The 25,586-nt window shown below is 36.5% G+C and overlaps 1 protein-coding gene across 1 annotated transcript in view; it reads right to left on the reverse strand.

Annotated features, from left to right (window-relative positions):
- EIF2AK4 (eukaryotic translation initiation factor 2 alpha kinase 4) overlaps positions 1 to 23,520 on the reverse strand; it is a gene marked incomplete at its 5' end in the record, with an annotated part of 38,509 nt that extends 14,989 nt beyond the window's left edge. The window contains 23 exons of the mRNA XM_009696112.1: positions 6 to 55; positions 1,200 to 1,321; positions 2,999 to 3,074; positions 3,699 to 3,935; positions 4,936 to 4,986; positions 5,587 to 5,688; positions 6,281 to 6,360; positions 7,065 to 7,122; positions 7,344 to 7,448; positions 7,957 to 8,079; positions 9,257 to 9,340; positions 10,435 to 10,504; positions 11,238 to 11,650; positions 11,984 to 12,141; positions 12,702 to 12,811; positions 13,191 to 13,726; positions 14,170 to 14,327; positions 15,351 to 15,466; positions 17,751 to 17,899; positions 18,407 to 18,487; positions 19,336 to 19,509; positions 22,127 to 22,229; positions 23,405 to 23,520. Coding sequence (XP_009694414.1) covers positions 6 to 55; positions 1,200 to 1,321; positions 2,999 to 3,074; positions 3,699 to 3,935; positions 4,936 to 4,986; positions 5,587 to 5,688; positions 6,281 to 6,360; positions 7,065 to 7,122; positions 7,344 to 7,448; positions 7,957 to 8,079; positions 9,257 to 9,340; positions 10,435 to 10,504; positions 11,238 to 11,650; positions 11,984 to 12,141; positions 12,702 to 12,811; positions 13,191 to 13,726; positions 14,170 to 14,327; positions 15,351 to 15,466; positions 17,751 to 17,899; positions 18,407 to 18,487; positions 19,336 to 19,509; positions 22,127 to 22,229; positions 23,405 to 23,520 — 3,272 coding nt within the window. The remainder of the gene's footprint in view (positions 1 to 5; positions 56 to 1,199; positions 1,322 to 2,998; positions 3,075 to 3,698; positions 3,936 to 4,935; positions 4,987 to 5,586; positions 5,689 to 6,280; positions 6,361 to 7,064; positions 7,123 to 7,343; positions 7,449 to 7,956; positions 8,080 to 9,256; positions 9,341 to 10,434; positions 10,505 to 11,237; positions 11,651 to 11,983; positions 12,142 to 12,701; positions 12,812 to 13,190; positions 13,727 to 14,169; positions 14,328 to 15,350; positions 15,467 to 17,750; positions 17,900 to 18,406; positions 18,488 to 19,335; positions 19,510 to 22,126; positions 22,230 to 23,404) is intronic.
- Positions 23,521 to 25,586: the final 2,066 nt, after the last annotated feature.

Below are 25,586 nucleotides of genomic sequence, written 5' to 3' on the forward strand. Positions count from 1 at the left end.
CTTACCTTTTCAAGTTTGATATGTTATTCCTAGCTACAAATCTTGCAAAAGGAATCTGAAAAACAAAATACGTTAAAATTGTTGAAACAAAACATTCAGTCTGACTAGGCTCTGACACTGGAGATCTACCACACAGTGACACTTGTACTCTCACACGTGTAATAATGCCTTAAATATTTACCACAGCCAAGTAATATTAATCTAATAATCCTTGCTGCAAGTTTTAAATAAAAATGTATCCCCCGCCACCAAGTTCCTAGAAGAGCTTGGAGAGGGACACAAAGACATTTCATACAAAATGCATCATAAATCGACTATGAGCATATTATAATGTACAAGCAGGTATTTTGCTGTTTACATACAAGATACAAAGGAGTATTTTTTAATAAATCTTTGGTCAACACGTTTTCCAAAACAAGTAATTCCAACAGAAAGATCAGTTTTGTAGATCCTGCACAAATCCTTAACTGTGAATCATATTGTATAGCTTGATGTTATAAATGCAAAGGAAGGGTGAGTCAAACTGACCTTAAATTAATGAAATGGAATGTAACAAGTCAGGTTAACTATCAATAATAAACAAAACCCATAAACTTAAAGCATTTAGGTGTTAAATTAAGTGCAAGGTAATTAATTAGGCCAACATTGCATATAAATTGGGCATGACTGATAGAGGAATCCCAGACAGTAAAATCTGAACTGTGCAAACAACAATTCCTCTCCAGAATAGAATGATGCTCCACAACAGCTGTTTGAGGAACATACAACTGTACAGACTGTTACCCGCATTCTCTATAAAGACATATAAATGAGAAAGGGATGGGAATATTAGAATTTTCACTGGTCATTGGAAAAGTCTTGTCTCTTACATTTGCAAGGAAAAAAAAAAAAACAAACACAAACCTCAAATGACCAGCAGTATAATATGGCATTAATTTCACCTATGTTAAAAATAAAAAGGGGGAAGGCAGGGAGGTGATAAGAAAAGTCTATTTCTTCCCTATGTGATCAGGGCCCCAGCTGTCAAGACCAGGAGTATGTACCCAGGAACACATGAACAGACACTGAAAGATACACTACTTCAGCAGTCAGAAGAAGTATAAGCCTAAACTAAATTCATGACTAGTGAATCAAAGGTATCTACAAACATCACAGCTCTCTTCAAACCCAGCTTTGCCTGCAGAGATGATGCTACTTACTCTGAGGTCGTAAGGAAGCATCACCAGCATCCCACTGTGATCCATGAAATATGAAGCTTCATTATGTTCATATAGTTTTTTATTTCTGGGCATTAGCAGTGGAGTATGCAGCTTGATGGCTCCTGCATAAAACCAGTAAAATACTATTGTCTCCCGTTTCAGAAGTAACATCTGCTTTTTACAAGTGCATGAATAACCTTGCAAGGCATGATAATCTCAACCAATACCTTAAAAAAATTACATTATTTTAAGTGTCTTTAATAGACTTTCCTCTTCCACCATTTAATGAAAGCCATTAAAAAAACTTTGATGTTTTATCTTGCACGTCTCTTGGGCTCAGCAGGCAGCCCACAGAGAAACAGAGGAGAACTGCCAATTCCACAGCCCCAGCAGAATCCTCACTTTGCCCTCCTTCTTCAAACACCAACTTTCACAAAAGCATGCATACAAAACAGATGAGAAACTCTACAGATACCATTAGTACTGTTTTGGTCTAGACACACTTCCATAGAGAACAAATATTCTTCAGTCATGTTGAAACCTGTGTCTCAAAAATGTACTAGAAGTGTTTATGGTTCACTTTAAAACCTCTTAAATACCTCCTTTTTTCTGGCTATATTTTCCAACCATCCATCTGTACAAATCCAATCTTCATTGAAACCTTACTATTAACAATAATATCACTAATCACTGAAAAATACTTTCCTGTTTTAAATTCTCTACTGATTCTCAAACAGCTGTTTTATTATAGAAGCTTTACCCTTCAATTAGATTTCAACATAAACATTTAAATCAGGAAAAAAAACAAAGCCCGGAATACAAGGAAATGCTTCTAACCATTACAGATGGCAGATACAAACTAATGGAAAAAATATACATCCAAAACCCCTCAAGTTTTTTTTCCCAGAAGAATAAAAACATTTCAATTTTTGAAAAGTGTCTGTCAGCATTTTAAAGTCTGTCAAGCTTTAAAGGGGGTGGGGAAGGGAATAACTTCTTACTGGACTTTGCATTTCTCAGTTTCTCATTCTTTTGTATTGCCAAACCCTGATTATGTTTATTCAGATTATGATATATTAGGAAATCTTCCAGTTTCTATTTGAAAATTCTCCATTTTTATGTAAAATACTATCTTGAATGCCTATAAAATGATACAATTTTTCTAATAATTTCAAATGTGACAGTGTGTGCATGAATTTTCTTCCTCTCTTATAAACTAATTTTAAGCAAATACTATTACTAATGACTGGATAAAGTCCTGGAAAGAAAAACCATCAAAGACTATTAAAACCCATGACACCAGCTCTGGGCTCAGGAAGTTGCTGAACAGCAAATGACTGCTAAGAGCGGTATCACTGAAAGTACCACTACACACCTGCTGTGTTTCCACTCTCTTTCTTAGGCCATTCCCATTCTGGCTGTGTTCAGAGAGAGGTTACTGTGCTACATGGATGTTTGGTCTTTTGCTATAGAGCTATCCTTACATTCAGATCTAGACTTCATGTAACCCTCCCTACCTCTAAAAGCTAATACAGACTTATCAGGACAACCAAATAAATTCGAAGACATAATAAAGACTTTCACTGTTCTTTCTGTAGAAAATTTAAATCATTCAGATTTGAAGTTAACAGCTATTACTGGGATGCCAAAATAACAGCAAAAAACAACGTAAAACTTCAAATGATATGCAACTACTGAACATACTTTCCGACTCATGTAATAGCAGTAAAACCATTCCATTTTCTTAAATCCACTCAATCACAAAAAAGGAAATGAATGACTTTTGTAAACACACCCACCGTGTCTTTTAAATATCCGGCTGACAATGTCACATACATGCTGCTGTATCTTGGCTGCCCAAACAGAAAAACTACCCTGAAACCATCACAAATAAAAAGTACATATATAATTCACATGCCATGAACACTCTGTGTAATATAGGCAATCATTCCATGTAATATAGGCAATAAGCATCCTGCTATCTCGTCCCACTATAGTAAATTGTAATGCTTACATGATAAAAAACAACTACAGCTATACAATGCATTATTGTACTATGTTGCCTTGTATTTCTTTAGATGTAGAAAGATTTAAGAACTGAGAAAGAGAGAAGGATTACTTTGATTGCCGTGATTAGAAAGGGAAGAAAACAGTCAGATGCAACACATTCTGTTTGCAATCAGATGCAAATACCATTAGTTCGACAGAAATTCAGAGTAAAGAAAGTAATCATCTGGACATAAGCTTAAAGCTTTAGCTGCTACAATCAAACACTGCTTGTTTCTTCATTGAAGAATGAATGTTAAAGTTCAAATGGGAAGTGGTTATTCAAGCCCACATAGTACAGATTGTAGCTTTAAATGGGAACTAATGTGAAGGTTCATCTTAAGAGATGATGCAGTCCTCTCAAATATGTTAAGAGTTTACCCGTATAAGCTTTTTTTAAAAAATCCAACACAGGAAAAAAAATCCCCATGCATACCCTAACCACCTACAAACCTTCAGCATATCACTGTCATAGGTATAGTCTATAGCTGGAGATATACGCTGTGAAAATATTTGACTCATCATAGTCCGGTAGGCCTTTCCATCCACGTTTGCTAAGGTATGGTGGAGTACTTCATGGAGTTCAGACTCTTCCATTTGTGGTGGTGGAAGATGTTCACTTTTCAACAGCTCCACAGCTGTTGGTCGTGCTGCAGGATCATGGTTCAGGAGCCATGTAATAACCGATCTCTACAAATTAAATAAGAATTTTTATAGTTTAGAAAAATTTTATATATTAGCAGTATTTACAACAAACTTCTTGGTTATATCACATTAATAAAAAAATTATGAGACTTTACAGGGGACAAAAAAAGCAGGATCTGAATCTTTGGGGTGGGTCTTGTTTGCTTATTAAATTCTAAATATCTTTTATTGTGTTACTATCTAAGTAAAATTTACTAAACCACAAAGATTTTATTAGACATGTGCCTCACGGGATGACAAAATATGTAGTATCATTTGTTGTTCTATATTTTGGCTAGATCTGGCATCTCGTTACCAAGAAAGTTAAGAGAAAGCAGAATCATATGCATAACAATAAAGATTTGAGAGTTACAGATATTAAAGAAGGGGGAATCTTCCTGGCACATTTCAGTAAACTGCACAAGATGGAAACATTTTTATGGTACTAGTAACAGGCAGATTGATGTTTCACAGGTATTACAGACAAAAAGCTAATGGCCAACAAAAGAGTCCACTGGCACAAGGAAAAAGTTATCTAGATGGTCCAGAAAAGATTACACTTCTCCTTATGACTTCATTTCTCTGGCGTGGAGGCGTCCAGAACAGCTCTTGGAAGCTCTTTTCAAGCTCACAGCAGCCAATTTAGCTTGCACACCTCTTTCTGTTCTGTGACACAGATTTCTTTCAGAAGTTTAAGTTAAGAGTTAAACAATATAGCTACCATTTGTCTGAGCCTAAAAAGTCAAAATTATGCCTCAGAGCTTAAATGGTACGCCAGTGAACTCTGCACTTCTTTATGACTGTGCTCAGGGAATTTTGTGGGTAAGTATATTTCCATGTCAACTTAGTATATTCTTTTGAGATTTTTTTTTTCATCCTTACTTTTTTCTAATGTCATGTAGTAAGATCTTGGCAGAGATTACTAATTTAAAATTAAACTGGGAAAAATGGTAATTAACATTTCTTGACAGGGAATACCTAATAGTTAAAATGTCCTCAAAATTACCTGCTTTGCATGCTTGACTTCATCAAAGTCTTTAGGAAATACAATAGAGGGCTACAAAAAAGAACAAAAACAAAACCCACATTTGAATTATAACAGGCAGTCGAGCTTGCTCAGGCTAGTCTTATTTTTAATTCTACATATGTAAACAGAGAAACTAAGCACTTTTATTGCACTTTGGGGGGCGGGGGGGGGGGAACCAAACCCACATGACAAATTTAGTTTGAAGAGATAAAAGGAAAAAGAATGCCACTGAAAGGCTTTTATGATGTTTTGCACAATGAAGATACAACCCATAATCACAAGCATTTACCAACTACAAATACCAACTGGTTCCTGAGAGACACCCATTGGGTCTAAACCTACATGTAACTAAAGCCATGATGTCTTTATCTGATGTTTACACCTGTAATGTTTTGCACTATAAAAATTAATTTCACAGATAGAACAGTAACTGATGGCAATACCACTAGGGAATCCACATGCATTAATGGAATGTCAGTACCAGCTCCAATTCTATTCTTCACTTTTCATTATGTATTTTATAAACTTTAAGTACTCCCCGTGGAAACATTTTTGCTATGTTTTGCATCCTTTTACTTCTCTCAAACTATTTGATGCACAGAATTTTATCTTTTATATCCGTGTACTTACGAGTCTTAGCTGACCAAGAACAAAGATCCTTTCTGATGCAGTACTCATGGGATGGTAAGACATTTCAAAGAATATTATACCCAGACTGAACAGGTCCACTTTCTAAGGAAGAAAAAAAAAAAAAAGGAAGCTTAAATGTAAAACCTGTGAATTCTCTGCAGAAGATGATAGCAGAGAAAAAGTAATGTTTTGGTTATATTAGCGCCAGAAACAGGGGTGAGGTTTTTTGTGGGTTGTTTTTTTTTGGTTGGTTGGTTTTTGATTTTTTGTTAAGTGACTCAATCCATTAAGATTTGGTAGACTTCAATGCCTTCTATCATCATAGCACTGCCATGACATAAACGACTCCCACTTTGAAAACATTCTTGCTTTGAAATTCAGCTCATCTTTGCATATAAACAGGATCGTCTTTGATGAAAAAATGCACCCTCATCTCCCAGAAATCACAGTCTAGGAATCCACGGGAGCAAGAAGTCGCTTGCATCTAGTCATGTTCACAGCACAATCAGAAAAAATGACTTGCCTGCATCCTTCTACCCTTGGTCTCCTCTCAAAGGAATACTTCTGATTCCCTTCCTTATCACATCAGTCCCACCACACCCTCTTCCACCTTGAATTCACCTCTGTGGAGCAGGATTGTACCTGATACCTTACATTCCCTGCTACCTTTTTATTAAGTCTACTCTAATCATACCTGATTGTATGTAGACTTAGTGCTTCCTTGGACCTCTGGGCTGACATAAAGCGCAGTGCCAACCATCCCTGTCAAATTACCTATGTGGTAAAAGATGAGAGTACTAGTTTCAAGAAAGTAGGAGAGAAATGCAGCATCAAAGTCAAGAAAAAACTCACTCACCTTCTGTCCTCATTTCTTATAGGTTGAAATGCAGTCCTTATTGAGAAAGATGAAGTCAAGAACAGTTTGCAGAACAGACAGTTCTTACCTTCACATGTCAAGTTATCTGTATCTATCTATAGTAGCTAAACCTATCTATTGCTTTACAGAATTGTAGTAGGTCAGTACACAAATGATACAACTAAATTTCACTTGCATTACACTCATCTTAAAACACACAACGTACTAAAGTTCTCTCAAAACACAAAATTCAGCCTGTTATAGAAGGTGTCAAAAAAACCCCAACCAAACAAAAATCCCCATAGTCCTGAAATTGTCCTGTACAGGCAAGAAAATAGAAGTGCAGATGGAACGGGTACACAGGATCTCTATATACCTCACCATGACAAAAGCACTGATCTATGCCAGAAGGCTAACAGTGGAAGCAAATCCATTTTTACATAAACAGTCAACACTGCCAGACAGTATGTAACATATCTACCCAAAAGTTGTTGGTTGTTCCGCCCCTCACAATAAAAAAGGTTTTGTTTTCAAAGAATGGAAGTTCTAACAGAGCATACAAGACTGCAGAATGTAAGTGTTTGCTTAAAATCATTTAGAACAAGCTACTATGTAAACTAACCTGATGGGTCAGACATAGCAGAACTGTCCGAGTGATTTTCTTCTTGTTTAGAAACCACCTGAAATGAGGAAAACAGACATATTGTAATTGGCACTTGAAATGCTTCTGTTGGCTTTTCTCGCCACTTTTGGTTTAATTCTAGAACCTTGGAAATAAAAAAGGTTTACGGCATTCACAATATAAAGTCCAATGAGCACTGGTTTTATGTCTTATTTTTATCTTTCATATTATTACAACACCAAATTCAAGGGTTTTTTATTCACTTTGTGCTGTACTTACTGCATTTGCTGGATGATCTGTGGCTAAACCAAAATCACCAATTTTGACATGATCATCTGAATCTAAAAAAATGTTCACAGGTTTCAAGTCTCTGTGGATCATTCCCTGATACAGCAGGAGAACAAAAAAAAAAAAAAAAAAGGAGTCACAGAATATTAAACAATAAACACAATTTAAAATAAAACTCTCTTTGTAATAGACTGGAAAATTGTATCACATACTTTTATTACAGTAGGAAATCTATTGCATTAAGTCACTGATGATTAATTTTGAAGTAAGACTGTAGTCCATAGCCCAGAAGCTAGAAACGATTTTCAGTGCTAGCAGACACCTAACGGAACATTTTTAAAGGTCATCAAATTTTTGTGACAAAGGGAAAAATCTGAAGTAGTTTATTATAAAATTCAAGTTTATAATATGATATTCTAAACCCCTACAACAGATTAATAATGGAAAGGGCACAAAACAAACCTTGCTAATAAACACCCAAAAATGAATAGAATATGAAGAAACCCATACAGAAAGAGGCATAATGGATAGAAATGGAAGAAACCCATACGGAAAGAGGCATAAGAGATATTATGGACAGGTCATAGCTGTCATATTTACTAACCTTTTCATGGATGTAAGCTAAGCCATCTAAAATTTCACGGAAAAGCCTCCAAAGCCGACTGGTGTCTTCATATAATCCTTGGTCAATAGTATCCCTTAATGTGCTCTTTTCACAATACTCCATCTTCAGTCATGTATATGTAGGGAACAGAGGGAATAAAGCGCAGTTTTGTCAAGAAGAGAGACCATCAGAAACTTGTATCTGTGTGCATATTAATGCCTCGTTCTGTAACACACAGTCAGGAGCAAGTAGTATCACCAAAACAGCCAGTTGTTTGGAACTTTCCTGAAAGCTGCCTTTTAGCTAGAAAACATGCATTCACTTATGGGTCCTATCCCATTTGCTGGGACAATGGTATGAGTCTGTAGAGTAGTATATTCTCTAATATACATACTAAAACCAAGGTGAAACAAGCCAAACCATAATGTATGTTTAAGCCAAACTTTAAAGAATCTCTGGCTTTATTTTACTTTGCATCTTAACTGCTTACATTATGAATATCCATAACACATGCAAGCAAGCTTATTAAAATCTAATTCCATCTAATTGTATCTTCCTTCCAGACAAGCTCTAGCATTAAGCGCATTATAAAAAACTGCACATCACCACAGAACAGTTAGCTATGATAGTCGACTTCTCCCAGAAGCAGTCTAACTCCTAACACAAAGGAGATGTTGTCAGTAGTAATGCCTGAAGTCGCAAACCTGCAGGAATTTTATTTTGTGCCTACTGTTAAGGCCATACAACGGCTTTGCAGATTACCGTCTTCTGTTAAAAGAAAGCGCATACACAATATAGTACCTTTGAAGAGAATGAGGCAGTTTTCACATCTGTGAAATACAACTTCCCCTCTGGAAGTTAACACAGTATACTTCAACTCCACGTTGGGAATTAACACCATAACCAAACTCAAGATCAGCTACAGTGTTAGGGGCTTGGGATGGATATTCTAAACAAATAACAAGCACAAGGCAAAACAACGCTTTGGAAGCCACTGAATTGCCAGTTTTAACTTGTACACAAGCAAACCCAGTGATCCCATTACACGCTATGGCACTAAACCTCGCTCTCTCCAGGCACAGCTACAGAGCCTCAGAATGCAAAACAAGCCATGTGTGCTGCACACTGCCTTCCACCAGCCAAGCCTTTCAGAAAACCAATCTATTGCAAAACCAACACTGAACTTAGTCTCATTTGCATTTTTTAAAGGTTATTACTTTTCTCATGAAAACCAGCAATTACTCTTTACAGGTTCGAATAAACAGTATCCTTTTATCTGAAAACGCAAGCACGTTTGTACCTGAATGTACAGGTAATGCACTGTCTGAATGACTGGTGTCCTGTCTTCTCCTCCATGGCTATTCTTTTCATTGCCTTCTTCATCCTTTATCACAATAGAAGCGACAGAACAATTAGCAAGGAAGCTGTCCAGAGTGTTTTTTTAATGCATACTACTATTTTTTAATGGTTGGAATACACTGACGAGAATTCACCTTCTATGGCTAGGTTTGCGTAACAGCAAAATAATATATTGACATTTTTGTAATGCCACTGCTTCTAAATAAACTGGAAAAATAGGTATGACCCAACTCCCAAAGTGAGAATGAGTAACATTTTGCCCTCATTAGACACTGGAGGAAAAACATACCAGAAGATCTGGATAAAACCTAAATCTCAGTGTGTCACTTTTTAAAAAAATATACAAACCTTACTTAATAGGTTTGTATAATAATGCAACCCCCACCCCCAAACAACAATTTTGATATAGTGTATATATAGATATAGTGACAAAAAATGCATTGCCATATTATTAAATCATATATTGAAAGCTTTTTCATGCCAGTGTACATTTAAACAGAAAGAGGAAGGAGATGAAGCTTTAGTAAGAGCACTTTACAGATCATCAGGATTGATAACGACAGATTCTAGACGCTGTAGAAAACTGTGCATTAGCTTTCCAGCAATACGATGCACTGACTGTTTACAGCAAGTGCTGTGATACAAAAATCAACTAAACCTTACACGTCATTCTGACTTCCCATCTCTTTTTGACTGCTAGCAATATGTTTTGTCACCACTTTCAAAAAGTGGCTAGTATGGGCAAATACACTGGTTTATAGCATCTAAAAGCAGAACAGAATTTCAACTTTCAGATGACATAAGGCAATCCATATGGTTAACTGATAAAATCATGTACATACTGAAGTGTTAAACTTGAAATAACCAGGCTCATGACTATAAAGTGCAACTCACATTTAGCTCAATGAACACTATGGGAAACAGAATCCAGACTAGCTGCATCAGACTGATTTCTATATAGTGCAGTCCATGATGGCACAACATTCACTCTGATGGAACATCACCTTATATGGTTCTGTACTTATACCAGAAGTGAAACAAAACTTCTCAACTGACTTTTACTTGTCAAAGACCATTTTACAAACTCTACATTTTCATTACATTTATCTTTATACTTACTGAAGGATGACCTTTACTGTTTTCATCCTCATTATCAAAAATTATTTCGCTTTCAGAATCTGTGGTTGGTCTGTTTAAAAAAGAGAAAGAAAAAAAAAAACCACAAAAGTTTGGGGTACCAGGAAATATTTACTAAGAAATCTGGAAACTATTTGTGGAAACAAAGAAAATCTAAGCTTATGTTGAAGACCTTCCATATGCCTTAAAAAAGTGAAACAAAACAAAACAAAACCCAAAAAAGTATTGTGGTTGCAAAGCAACACTTCCTTTGACAGCCCAGTCTTTTAAAGGGAAGGTATGTATTTGCATCAGTGACATTTAATTTCTATATTCAATAAGCAAAACTGAGATGTTCAGTTACTTGCTTAAGCAACAAAACCACCATGAGTGAAAGAGCCACTCCACACAAAATGGCAGGTATGGAATACGTTAATAAAAATCAAAACAAAAAAGAAAGGACAAGTAAGGTACATTTCAGGATTTGTAGCACTTCTCTGTTATTGTTTTTTAAAAACTTTACTCTCAAGGTTGGAAAAGACAGTCTAACATAAAGTAAACGTTAATGCATTCTGACACAATTGATAAGAAACTTCTAGAAGCCTAAATCAAAATTTTCCTCATACACTGACAGTTTTTAGCTACAAATTTTCCCCTCTCTGGCTATCTGACTGTTGGCAAATACACTCTTTTCGAACCAGGAGACAGAACAAAAATGCAGTGAACTACCTCTGATAAAAGATACAAACTTGGAAAAAACAACTCTGCCTATGTTCCCTACAGTGCCAATCCTGAAGCCTACTTACAAAAATGAATGCGAGAACACCCCATCACCATCATCGTCATCATCACTGGACTCCTGATCAGCTCCACTGAATTTGTTGCTGGAGGATCTTTCACATGAAGTACTCCACTCAACTGAACTTGTCAAAACTGGAGGAGGAGCATTAGCTTCCACATCATTTGTCTCCTCGGTGGCAAGGATGAAGAGACCAGCTTTGCTGGGCATTCTTTTCTCTTCGGTTGTTTCAGATGGTGGCACAGTGGGAACAGGACTTTCATGTTTTTCTATCCAAGCATTGTAATACCTCACAATATTCTCATGGTTCAACCGGGAAAGTAATGTTACTTCCCCTTTAATCCTCCGAAATTGCTTGCTGGCAGGGTTTATGCGGATACGTTTCACAGCATAATAGCAACCATCAAGCTTATTTCTCACCTGCGAAATACAAATAAATCTAAAGTCAAATGCTTACAAATGCCTTACTAAGAAGAGCAATTTCATGGAAGAGGAAGTTTTCCTTCCACCTGGGAAATGACTAAAATCCAAACACAAGCTTCCATACACTGACAGGCTTCTCCCAGACTCCCAGCAACCTCTTGCGAAACTTATCAGCCTATTCAATTCCACATAAGAACCACAATATAAGCACAGCACACTAGAATATAGTAAATAAAACCATGCAAACATTAAATATATTGTTTTGCTTCAGAGAAAACAAACACATCCCCAAAAAGGATTCCATAGAGGGAAATAATTTTTATACCACACCTTGATGACTGCTCCAAAAGCCCCTTTGCCAAGTAATTTTAACTCTTCGAATTCATTGTAGTAGCGTGAAAATTGTCTCTGTGTTTCTGTGAAGAATGAAGCGCTGGATATCTGGCTGCTGGGTACAACTGTCTCGATGCAATCTATACCTGCTGAATCTGTAATGAGGACATCAAAGTTACCACCACTGGCAGTGTGGGGATATGTGGATAAGGCACAAGGGACTGTTAAATAAGCATCAGGAAGAACATAAAACCTAAACAACTTCAAGTGCAACTAAAACCTAAAATACAGAAGTGCTCTGCCATGAAGAGTTAAGCTCTGGCACAAGCATAAACCTTAATAACAGTTTTTAATTACTAACATTAATTACGCTGGACAAAGGAACTGACTCCAACGAGAACATAACAAGGGAAGAAGTCTCATTGGAAGAGCATCTTCCAAAGATAAAGTTAAGTCTGACATTTATGCTATACAGGAAGCGGATGAATTTACAGGTTTAATTAAACCACCAGCTTCTTCTATAGATGAGACAACAGCAGTTAGTCCACCCCAGCTACTCATGGATACAGAAGTTAAAGACCATACTAGCTTTTAAGTTAGTTAATGTAAAAAATTTGTGCAATCTTGTGAAGCTCTAGCACAGCTCAATTTTTCTGTTACTGCAGGCATGGAGTCCACCTATTTAGCAGAATATGAAAAGAACCAGGTTTCTTACCATCTAGATTTTCTTCAGCTACAGGTGTTTTCATATGTGGAACGTTTATAAAACTGTGTTGTAACAACTGCTGAGGAGTCCATCTTTCCTTATCTTCCAAGCAAACGCATCTGTTAGCAAATCAAGAAGAGAGCTGTTCAAAGATCTATTCTTTATCAGGCCTAAATGTTCAAAGAGGTCTGCTTATATTTAAGAAATTATCACCATTATCATTCAGAGGGGAATCAGAAGCAAAGACAGACTAAATGACTTATCCACAGTGACACACAAAGCTTGTGGCAGGGCAGAGGAGAGAACCAGAGCTGTCCTCCCAAATCCCAGATTAGCGGCCATGAGGGAGCAATCATCTCTTCTCTAAAAAACTGTAACTAGTGACACAGGGGGATTTAGCTGTTCTTTCAAAAAAGTGTGCAAGTCTTCTAAAAAAAAAAACACACCAAACAAAAAAAAACCCAAAGACAAAAAGATATAGGAACACAACAAACGTACTTTTCCAGAAAGTCTTGGAAGTCGGTTGGTAAATTGGTAGGAACCGCAACTGGATATTCCTTGGTTACTTGGCCCTGGCTGAGTGAAAGCAGAAGCAAGCCCAGACTCCACACATCTCCTTTTTTTCCAGGTTTGCTGGGAAGACCATCCTCACTAAAACGAACTTTGGTTTGCTCAAAAACATCTGCTTTGCAGATATCAGCTAAGCGCTTGGAAATGCTGTAGTCTGTCACCTTGATGTTTCCTTCAGCATCTACCAGGATACTGGAAGCACAAAGAACTTTGTGCACTACTGAATTATTGTGCAAGTAGTTAAGAGCTGACAAGATCTGGCTCACATAATGGCGCAACTGCTCAATTGGAACTGGAGTCTCTTTGTGTAAGTATGTAGAAAGGCTGCAACCACTTATGTGCTCCACTAAAATATCCACCACAATTGAATTGTCCCGTTCTTTAAGGTTCATACATTTATAATGTACTATATTTGGGTGACTTAGCTTCGTCAGTGAGCTGAACTCAGTTTCTGCACCCTGAAGCTGTTAAGAGAAACACAACATAACATGCATTTTTCATGAACATCATATTTCATGAACACACCACTACTAAAATATATAACATACACAAAATACATATAAAATATATGACATTCTCATCCTTTTCTGAAAAGGAAGTATTGTACACAAGGGGCAATAACAACTTTGGTTCCTGCCAGGTAAGCTTGATTCCTCCTTTCTTCAGAATTTTAATATTTTATTGGTTTTTTTTAGGCATACTTGCAAATACACTTTCTTGCATTTATATTATTGTAAACAAACTTCTGAATACCCCAACACACCCATCTTCTGTGGTGCAGATACTCTAAACATTAGCATTTTCAAGCCCATCACCACCCTCAAGTTCAATATAAACTAGCAGCCTCAAGAAAAGCACTTAACCCTACCTAACCTTTATTAAGCCAAATGCAAAACATGGGCATTACCTGTTTCTTACACTTCTCAATCTTTTCTATTTCATGCGTTGTAAGAAACCTTCCCATCTTTTTTTGCCAGTGCAGAACCCACTCATATATTAAAACAAAGTCTCCACTGCGAATTTCCAAGGCATTGTAGACTGATTTACCAAGCTGTTCATCCTTGCCTATACATAAAGGGAGAAAAGAGGAACAGGGTTTCTTTCGTTTCTAAGGACTTGACAAGAGCTCTTGCAAATGCGAAACAACAGTAAGCCTGCTTTCTACAATTTCACAAACACAAACCTACTTACAACTAAACAAGATCCGTAACTACATGGCAGGTATGGAAAATATCGGGTCTGATGAGACTGAATGCTGTGTAGCAGTAGTCAAATGAAAGTAATAGCACACTGGCAAAAAACTGCTGCACATTTTAAAGAATTTCAGGTTTTAATAAATGAAAAAAATCCTGCTGAGCAAGTGAGAAGCTCTACACATAGTAACATAATTGTTCATCCTCAAACTGCAGAACAATAATTATTTTATTTTTTTTTCCTCCAGAGACTTTCAGGCTGTTCATTCTGCCACTGAGGAAGTGCTATGTTGAAAATGAACAATGAAAACATTTGATGGTCCATTCACATGGGCACTTCATGGAGGCCTTTCAGCTCCGAAAGCCTCCTATCGCTGCTTGTATTTATGTTTTTGCTAGAACTGCTGCTTTTATGCCATTGCTATCAGTAGGAATGGAAGGAGAGTAAGTATGGATTTCTAACCTTGTGCTTATCACTGGTTTCACATGTTACTGAAAGCTAAATGACTTCTTGCTTGGTAGCCATGTTTATCTGACAAACTAGCTGTTTAAACTTAAAAGCAAATAGTTTTCAGTATTATTTTAGTTATGCAGAGAATATAAAATGTTGAGAAGATGGAGGGGTTTTTTGGTATGGCTATTCAGTTATGTAATTGTATCTGGAGAAGCAAATTTTTACCTAAAATAGTCCTAAGAAAATATAAAATATTTACCGCAAAGTTAACTATTCCTATTACTCTCTCCCACTTTTGACTATGACGTTTCATGATCCACAACAATATCTCTCAACCTTGTTGCTTGTACCTGTTAACATTGTTTAAGTTCCCCCTTCTCAAAAAAAACCCAAAACACCCCAAACCCCAGTATTTCAAGCTGCAATTGTAATTTTGCTTACCAAGACATTTTCCTTTATGGACAATAAGCTGTCCAGCACCACTTGTGCTGAAGTTCAAAACTTCGTATTTTCCAGGGGTCTCTTCATTATTACTAACAGAAAGCTGGCGTTCTCGTCTGCAATGTGAACAGAACATTTTTCTCCAACTCAAAAAATAGTATTGTTGCAGTCCCTAGTCCCTAAAGATATCAATTCTGCAAAAGGAGTAGCTTTCAGAGACTTTTGCATCCAATGATAATCCATTAATTTCAAAGATACTGAATCAGAGCAAAGATGTACGTCTGATTAGAAATCCAGCATTTTGGCAGCAACATCATGCAGCACGGGGGCCTCTATATTCAAAGCTAGGAGTTGAATCCAAACCGTGAAACTTCTGCATCTTTGGATGACACTCCCAGTTGGGGGGGTGGGGGAGTGGTATTAAAAAAAAAAAAGTCAATCTACTACAGCTCTGGAAAAATATGTAAGTTTGACTTGACTTTCATTCTCTTTCAAAACACCAGAAAAAGCAAATATATGCAATTTTGGAAGTTCATTTCAGCTTTAGCTTAAATATTTTTCCTAACTTAAAGTGGGTTTCCCATTTGCCTCTTCTACTACTCTAAACTCCTCCTTCAAGAAAAGGAAAGTTTTGCAAAACTTTCAAAGCAAGTATGATTAGGGTGTTTCTTCTCACATGCATGTACAGAGCTGCACATGAGATGAGAAAGAACTCAAGACCACTAACACAAATCAGTCTCCATTACTTCTTGGTACAATCTATTTCACAATTAATAGAAATATCACCATTGCAAGAGTATCCTCCAAATAAATGCAATCACATAGAGAGATCACAGGAGTATATGAAAGGTAATGCAGAAGCTCTTTCAAAATATTGAATTTATTAAAAAAGAAAAAAAAAAAGGTAAAAAGCACTACACAGAAAGGAAAAGCCACAGGGAACTTCTTACAAGTGCTGTATAACAAAAAATATACAAAAGAAAGCATCTGGCTTTCTGAATTCAAATATATTTTATCAATGAAATTATTTTAGATTCTAATAATCTTCCAAAAGTTTGTGCCCCAACAGCCAAAATTTCAGGCCACATAAACAGATAAAAATACTGCATCACTCTTCTTGTGAAAAGAGACCTCAGAAAACTAAACATGTCTAGCTTTTGCTTAACTCTACCAACATGGCATCATGAGAAGTTTCAACATTTCAAAATCCCTTTTCGTTAATTTCACCATTGTTAAAATAAGTAGCTGCCTTTTGGGGGTTTGTTTGTTTGTTTTTTAAATAAGAACATATAATGTAAGAATTTGTGTGGAAAGTTAATATAAGTCCATTGTATGTGTTCTGTTATGGCATAGTAACAAACTTCTGAGACACTTGTCTTGTTCCACAAGCAGAGTCAGTGTCTCGTTTTGTTGTAATAAAATTAGCAAGAAGATAGAAAGAGAGATTTATGGACTATCAAATACTATAGAGAAACAACTGCCTAATATGACTTGGGATAGGGAAAAGGAAGAGATGGCAACAAGAGTCAAAGTAAGATAGATCAAAGAAGTTCTGCTTCAGGTATCTAGTGCTGCTGCTAAGTAATGTGAAAACAATTTTGAATTCTATAGACAAGCAAAGAAACCAGGAATACACTATTTCCATTGAAACAACAGTCCAAATAACAAATCATTGGCACAATCTCAATCAAAACTAGGAAAATTGATACAAAGATATCTCCACTGTCCTTGACAGTTATGTCAGCTATGAACACAGGAAAGGGGGGGGGAAGAGAAAAAAACGAAAAAATAAAAGAAAAAACAAAACCCCCAATCTACCTCTATATCATCACTAATCCTAACCTACATGAGTTACGTACAAGCAAAAGAACCCTCCAATAACTCTAATATTCCCTCCAGTAAGTTGCTCTGCAAATGCAATCAGCATTATCCAGTTCTCCAACAGGGAACTTCACACTGGTGTGTCTTTACAGAAAATGTTTTGAGATGAATATAAGCTTTAGTTTATTGTGCTATTCCAAAACCTTCATTAACTGATGTAAAATAACTTTTTTCTGCAATTGCGCACATATTGCATACTTCTAAGAAACTAAGTAAGCCCTGAATATACCTTCCAATGATTGCCAAATACTTTGCACATTAAACTAAGGGCTGAGCTGACTCTCTTAATCGGAAAGTTCCCAAGTTATCTGCAGCACATGAATTAGTTAAACCGTGCCAAATGAAGAGGGGGAGGAAGGAGACCAAAACAAACAGCTAAGCAACATGGCTCATTACTCTCTTGCCTTCAAATTTCACTTTGAAATCTAATGGGGGGGGAACAACAAAAACACAGACACACACACAAAAAAAACAAACAAAAAAAAACCACAAAAAACCTACACATGCAAATCGACATACTTTGAACGTCCAGCTGAATTTGGTCGGTGTTTATTATTCACTCCATGTTCCACAGAACTTCCATTTAAACTGGAAGCAGGTCTATATCCTGCAGTATCTCCCCTGTGACAATTTTCTTGATTTGTCAGAGCAGCTATTTCCAAACGTTCCTATAAATCAGGAAAAACACCAAATAAGTACAGAAACTGTTCCTATCCTCAAAACATTTGAGTACTTGACTATTATTCTATAAAGTCACCCAGATCACAGAAGAAATAGGTTTTCAAAATGAATGTACGTGAGGCTGAGGAAGAAGTGCTGAGATTCAGAAAGTACATTTCAGCACTATCCACGTGCAAGAACGTAAAGATTCTTTATAAAGAAACTTGAAACATCAACATACCAGCTTTTTCCTGTATCTGTTTGAAAATATCCATCTCAGTACACTTAAGATGCTAATACATTAAACTATTTTCCCTTACAGTTGATTTTATTCCAGAAGTAAACCTGATATCATCAATAACCTATTTTAACCTATATCTATTACAAGCACTGGATGAGAAAAGATGTCCAGGACAATTCAGTCATCTAAACCTCTCAAATTTTTATAAGCTTATGCTACAGTACTGGGAAGAAGTTATTGCAATGGTTTTTGCATGCCTTCTTGGAAAGAATACCTGTTTGGCAATCTCTTTCTTTTTTCTTTCTTCTCTTTTCTCTTCCTCCCTTCTCTGAATCTCGTTAAGGATTTCACGTTGCTGAAATGAATTTCAGTGTTGTTAGAGATGCAACAGTATACACAACGGAATTGCTAATCTTACCCTAGTCAAAAAAATAAAAAGCTCTGACGCTGACTTTTCAAAAGTATCAAAGAGGACTTGCGGATCTCACATGAATAAAAAAAAAAAGTCGTCAAATCAGCTCTCCTGATGAAGTTAACAGCATCAACTGTATGATGTAGGAGAATGGAGTTGTAGACAAAAATTACTTTTACTGACAGACTCAACAATAAAATTTCATAGACAGAAAAGATAGAGGAATAAGCTAAAACATTTTTTTAAAAAAAGAGCAATTCTATCCATATTCCCAGAGCATGAACACTCCACACTACTAGTCTCTGTGAGAGATAAATCCCCTCATTTCTAGCAAATAATGTATGTGGGTCCAAGGTGTCTTTAGATTAAATTTATTACGCTCTAGAGAAGTCTGTCATAGTGAACATTCCAGTCATCCTATGGGTGAAGAAAGGTATGATTACCTACCTGTCTGGCTAATACTTCCTAGTTTAAGATGGAACGCATTTAATATACACATTTGGTTACACTTTTGTGTAAGGTCCTCTTTATAAATGATTTTCATAGGATCAGGAATCAATGTTTAGGTTAGTTTCAGGCATAAATATTTCTCAGGGTTAAAAACACATCATTAAAATATTACAATTGCTGCAGCAGATAGTTCATATAGTACACATTGATCAACGCATACTGACAGGTCTGACAAGTTAATAATTCACTAAAACCCACTGCTATGCAGTATGATTTACAAAATCATGATTGTTTATGTTATTTTAAGAATACAAGGTTATTCATACTTTAATTTCTCTTACCTCCTGCTCCTCTCTTCTCTTAACTTCTTGTGCCTTGCGCAATTCCTCCTGAGCCAGTCTTTCCTGTTCTTTTTGATGATTTTTTAGCATTTCTTCATGAAAAGACTTGGAAGGTGGTTTATTATACTCACTGAGAAATGACTGTACATGGTCAGCAAGTTCAAATATCATCACCTGAAAGAAAATAAATGACATGCAGTGTTCAAAGAACAAGTAGATCACATTGTGAAATTATACGCAACTCAAAAAAGCATTACAGCAGCAATGTGACTGTTGATTTTGTTACTCATAAGGGAAAATGTACCATACTTCAGTATTTTTGTCAGAATTATTTCTTAATAAACTGTAACATGAAAAATCCCTGACCACAGTAGCAAAGATGGCAAAAATTACTGAAAGACAGCCAACTTCAAATATCTTTTTTCTGAAAAAAAAAAATATATATATAAAAAAAATGAAGCTCGTCATTCATAAAGAGTTCATTTCTTTTTCTCATCTTCTTTTAGATGTATTTTTCTATTCACAAAGATATATGTTTATGACATAGGAGCTACAAAAGAATAAATCATTTGCAATTGTCTATTACTGTATCTACTGCTATGAAAGTTACTTATTTCACTGCTAACATGAAATCCAATCCTTCCTCTGCAAACTAGCCCTCCTGGTTAGAACTGTAAAGCCACTTAAGGCATTCCATGTTCATTTAACCACAACTACTAAAATAATACTGCACTGAAAACTCAGCTGAATTCTGCTACACGATTTACAAGGCTGGAATCAATCTTCTGTTACCGTCTACTTGAACTGGGTACGTACTGATGACCTATTGACCCGTTAGGGCTTAAGCTTTCATCAGTCTAGTTGCATCTCTTTATTAATTCAAGCAATTCATAGTGCTAATAGACCATCCTATCTCCAAAATTAAAGAAGAGTACATCAGAAAGATGCATCCCAATAGTCAGCAGCAGCACTGAGCAGGATTCGCACATATAGGTGGGAGAACAGCCAAACTAAATTGTACCATCTGCCTGTAACAGGCTGACATTTAGAAGATTCTCAAACACTGAATCCCCTGCTTGAAAGTAAGAATGAAGCCAGGAGGCAATTCAGAATAGAAAGAACAGCACAGTATGCATATATATGACGTGCAAACTAAAATATCTTTCTCAGGTTACTATTCAGAAGGCAAGGTGATCATGTATGCACATTCATGTATTAAAAAAAAAAAAAAGGAGGAATCTCAGGATTTAAAAAACCACAAATAATCTGCTATTCAGTTTGACAGATAACTGAAGTATTTTCAAATTTACCACGTTGCAGAATACACTTTAACAAAGAATACTCGTCAAGGCAGTGAGAACAGTTATCTCCCCTTCCCTGCAGAGAAAGTCATTCAGAACTGCATTGTGCAAGTCATTTGTCAAAAATGTGTATCTCACATGTAACTCACACCTGTATCTATGCATTGCTGGAGCAAGCACAGTTCTTGCTTTTGAAAATTAACATTAGGAAAACCTATGACACGCTTTTAGCTCCTTTCAATGAGATCAGAAATCAAACTGGGATTTAAAGCCCTACAGGCAAATAGCTCTCCCGGGGTCAGCTGTGAGCAGACTGAGTATGTACCACATGGTTTAGGGGTTACTTAGAGAATGTGAACCTTGTATTTCCCATCAATTGTGCATAGCACAGTCATTACAAAATTGAAAAAAAATTCCAGAATACACTGTTAAACTGCTAATTTCCAAACATACTGAAAAAAATTGAGGAAATTCTTGGTTATTGAACAGAATGAACAAAACAGTATCTGGCTAAAATAGTTCTTTTGAAAGTATCTGCAAAAAAATAGGCATTCAAAATAGAAGTATAGTATGCAAATGGAAAAAAGGCTTGACGTGGCAAGACTGAATGACAGGCAACCTCTGCCAAACCTGTAAAGTTGACCGGCTTAGGAAACTGAAAGCAGAATATTATCCCATTTCAGCATATAATAACTTCCACAGCTGTGTATTTCTCACTTTTAAAAAAGCAAATTGAATGAATCAAATGTGTTCGCCTGTAACATTTCCAAATAGTGATAAGAAACATACCATAAACCCTGCTTTCACCAAGAAATTTTTGAATCACTTCAGTCCTCGGCAACAACAGAAATGTATTGTTAATACCAGACATACCTGGGGACTTATAATATCCCTTAAAATACATACAAGTTCTAAGCTTCACATGTTTCTCCATCTTTCTCTTTTTAGCCTATTCAGGGGGAAGTCACCCATCACTATTCCTAAGCACAGTAGAAAACAAGGCACAATGGCATAGAGTGACTGTCCTACAGCCACAGAAGTCAACTGTTGAGCTGGTGTATAAGTACAGTCTCTTGCCCTTCAGTTCAGCATTAGATGAACACGATCACACTGAAAAACTCCCCACGTAATCGCTGCTTGCTTAAACAGGTACAGCCACTTACAGTAAATCAAATTAATCTGAAAAGTGCAGAAAGCTCTCAATTTTAGAGTTAGTACTGCTCTTCATACTGTGAAATAACTTTGAGAATAACATGAACCTTTAAATCTGCCTTTAAACAGGGGTAAAACTTGTACTGTATTTTAAGAGCATGAATATTCCAACATTTCATTAATTAGAAATATTCTTAAGAAAGAAGGAGTCTCTCCTCTGTTAGGAGCAGTGCAACTTATACGTTCAATGTGGATGTATTCTATTGTCTTATACCATGTATGTTTTTAGAACTATTTAGGTCCAGGGTATATTTCTCAAAAAACTGAAAAGTTCTTACCTCTCCGCAGCGCTGTTTTGCCAGTTCAGCTAGACTAGATTTTAATTCATTTATTTTCTCATTTGACAAGCCTTTCGAATTTTTTAGTTGTATTTCAGGGACACTGCGGGACAGCAACAAAACATAAAAAAGTCCTCTTTAGAAAAATTGAGTGTAAAAAAACAACAGAATGTTGATAAAACAGTAGGTGAGGGAAAAGGAATGGAGTTCATAATCACCTGGCAAATTAGTCAATGCTCAAATAAGCAGTACATAAATATTACATATACAACATAGGATAAAGCCAGAAATACTGTTTTATCTTCCTTACCAGCAAATTTTATGGCTGCAGATTACCTGTCAGTTACACTTAACAGAAGAACTACCAAAGAAACCCTGCAGACTCTTATAATTCATCTCTTAACCAGCAATTTAAATAACAGTCCTTTAAAAATATTAATAACCTAACATTTAGGTGTTTGAAATTTATTTATCAGCACTATACAGGTTACACAAACCTAGAGAAGCATATGCAATAAAAAAATAACAGCTAACTTTAAAAAAATGTTTAAAATAAGTAAAACATCTGTAGCTATACTACCTTAAATTACAAAAAATTACAGTGGCTGTTATGTCCCATGTTACAGGGTATAACTGAGCTATCACTTCGCAAGCAATAGCACTTCCCTTGTACACCGCTCATGCCACAGCGCAAAGGGACGGGCTAAAGGCAGTTATGCTTTGGGCACAACCAGTGGCATAAGGACTGAACAAAGTGGGGCACAGAGCAACACTTAACCCACAAATTACTTGCCAACCCAAAATGCTGTCAGAGCTGATCACCTGCAATTCTTTTTACATTCTCTATGGAGAACTCTTCCAAAAGGCTAATCCATCAGAAAACAGGAACAGTAGGTACAACTAAGAGAGCCGATTGCTTTAAAAATGAAGATTCAGTCCCTCTCTCGGCAGGTCATGAGCTGAAGAAGTTTAAAAAGGGCACTAAGATACTAGCAGGTACACCTGTGTTTACATCTCTCCAAGCTACAAATTGGGGCTGCAGTCTTGCACTGACAAATGCATCCCTATTACTGTCCATTGCACAAAAGACCACATCCAATTCAGGTGCCAAATTTTATAGTTACCTATTATAAAATACGACAGGTTTAACAAATACTGACATGCAGAAAGAAAGAATAAGAGTGATGAATAAAACTACGTTTTTTCAACTTACACTTTACTATGGAAAACAGAGGAAAGTGTTCAGAGAAAAAAGGTTATATTTTAACGTTCACTCACGTATCAGGGTAAGTATGTGGACACTTGACCCACAGATCAACTTTGGCATATACTTCATTATGACCAGTCAATCCCTGAGGACGCAGAACTAAATTAATTTCAGGAGGTTGTCGTACCTAAAATGGAAAACAAAACTTTTGATTTAAAAGTGTTGGTTTTGTTTTAATGAAAGCACACAACTCTCACAACCTGTATGATGGCATAATTCAGGTTATTCTGCCAATAATAACCTGACCATCCAAACTGTGAAAAAAACATATTAATGTATTGACATTACTCAGCGAGAGTGAACTGGTTCACCGATTATCACAGTTTATCCAGTATATTTTTAGAACTTCTTCAGGTAAGTGTAGTTACGGTTATTAGAAAGATGATTCAGACTGAGCAAAAACGAGGTTTTATAATAAAACCCTTGTATTCTGCTTACTGTAGGCTAGTAATAGGAAAAAATTAAATAAATGTAACAGGTTATTTATGGAATATCACAAATTAAAGCATTTATTATAAGAATAATGTTGTTTCTTTTATGTTTGTTTTAGATCACTAATAAACACTAGTCAATATTTTATTTTCTGACATGGCAACAGACTATAACATCACATCTATATACACCTTGTGTGGCCAATCAAATAGATAGTAATTTTTTTGTAATTATATTTTTGGTTTTGGTGTAAAGCAGAATTTTAACAAGTATTGCCCTGCCCTCCCCCCCATCCTGTTCAAATTGCCTACTCAAAACCAGAATAAAGTAAAACATGTCCATAAAAACATTCTAAACTTTTTCTTTTCAATTAGAATTTTTTTTTTTAAAAAAACCCGAAACAACCCAGACCTTAGTAACATGACAAACAGGTAGGGAAATAAAACCACATGGAATGACAAATACAGAAACAGGTTTCCCTTCGCATTTCCATTGGGTAACAGAACGGGTTAGGTCAAGAGGATGTCACCTATGAATTTAATAGGGAATGAGGTCTGCAACACTTCTAAAAACCCAGCAAATCACTAACTGTTCACATCAAACTCCATGGGAAATAAATTACAGGTTGCTGCAAGAATTTTAAGTTCAGGTTTATGGCAGAAAAAAAGACAGCAGGGGCTATGATATATTTTGTAAAAACAAAAGACAAAAGAACATAAAAAGAAAAACAGTAACAATGAAACTGAGGATCTGAAACGTGACCAGTACCTCCAGGTACAGGAAAACAGTGCCACAGACGCAGCTGGAAAAAAATTCTCAATTAGACATTACGGACACAAAAGAGAAATGGAAAACAGTAGTGAGTACTAGACCTGAGCACTAATTAGTTGCAATTAAAAAAAAAAAAACTACAAAAATGAAAGTATTACATTATCATGGTAACAGCCACAGTTTGAGCAAACCACAGCATATAATAAATATGCAAAGATCAGCCACATGTGTACCGATGAGATGAATTAATTAAATAGATATGTAATTAGTCGGTTAAGAGATGAATTAAGAGGCATTTGGTTTTTTTACATCTGACAATTAATTTGTTTAGTCTGGAGAAAAGGAGGCTGAGGGGAGACCTGATCACCCTCTACAACTACCTGAAAGGAGGTTGTAGTGAGGTGGGGGTTGGTCTCTTCTCCCCAGTAACTAGCGACAGGATAAGAGGAAACGGTCTCAAGTTGTGCCAGGGGAGGTTCAGGTTGGGTATTAGGAAGAACTTCTTCACTGGAGGAGCTGTTAGGCATTGGAACGGGCTCCCCAGGGAGGTGGTGGAGTCACCATCCCTGGAGGTGTTCAAAAAATGTTTAGATGTGGCGCTTCGAGACATGGTTCAGTGGGTTTAGTGGGTATGGTGGCATTGGGTATACGGTTGGACTTGATGATCTTTGAGGTCTCTTCCAACCATAATGATTTTAAATGCAAGTTATATGTACAGCATTAATTATAGTCCAAATGCATCAACATCAATCTAGCGGATTAACTGCAAAAGCAGCCAGTTACACGGCTGCCTACAGAAGTGGGAGAGGACAACGGGCAAACAGCAAGAGACAAGATGCGCCAGGCAAGAAATACAAGGACTTGACACCAGCGAGAAAGCACTGCGTTCCCACCGCCCGCCACCACCCAGACCCGCAAATAACAAGGACCAGCTCTGCCTCCTGCTGCTTCCCGTCCACCTGGGAGGAGGGGGAACCAGCAGCTCTGCCT

Source organism: Cariama cristata, unplaced genomic scaffold (genome assembly GCF_000690535.1).
Source record: "Cariama cristata isolate BGI_N322 unplaced genomic scaffold, ASM69053v1 scaffold16912, whole genome shotgun sequence".
Lineage (NCBI taxonomy): Eukaryota > Metazoa > Chordata > Aves > Cariamiformes > Cariamidae > Cariama > Cariama cristata.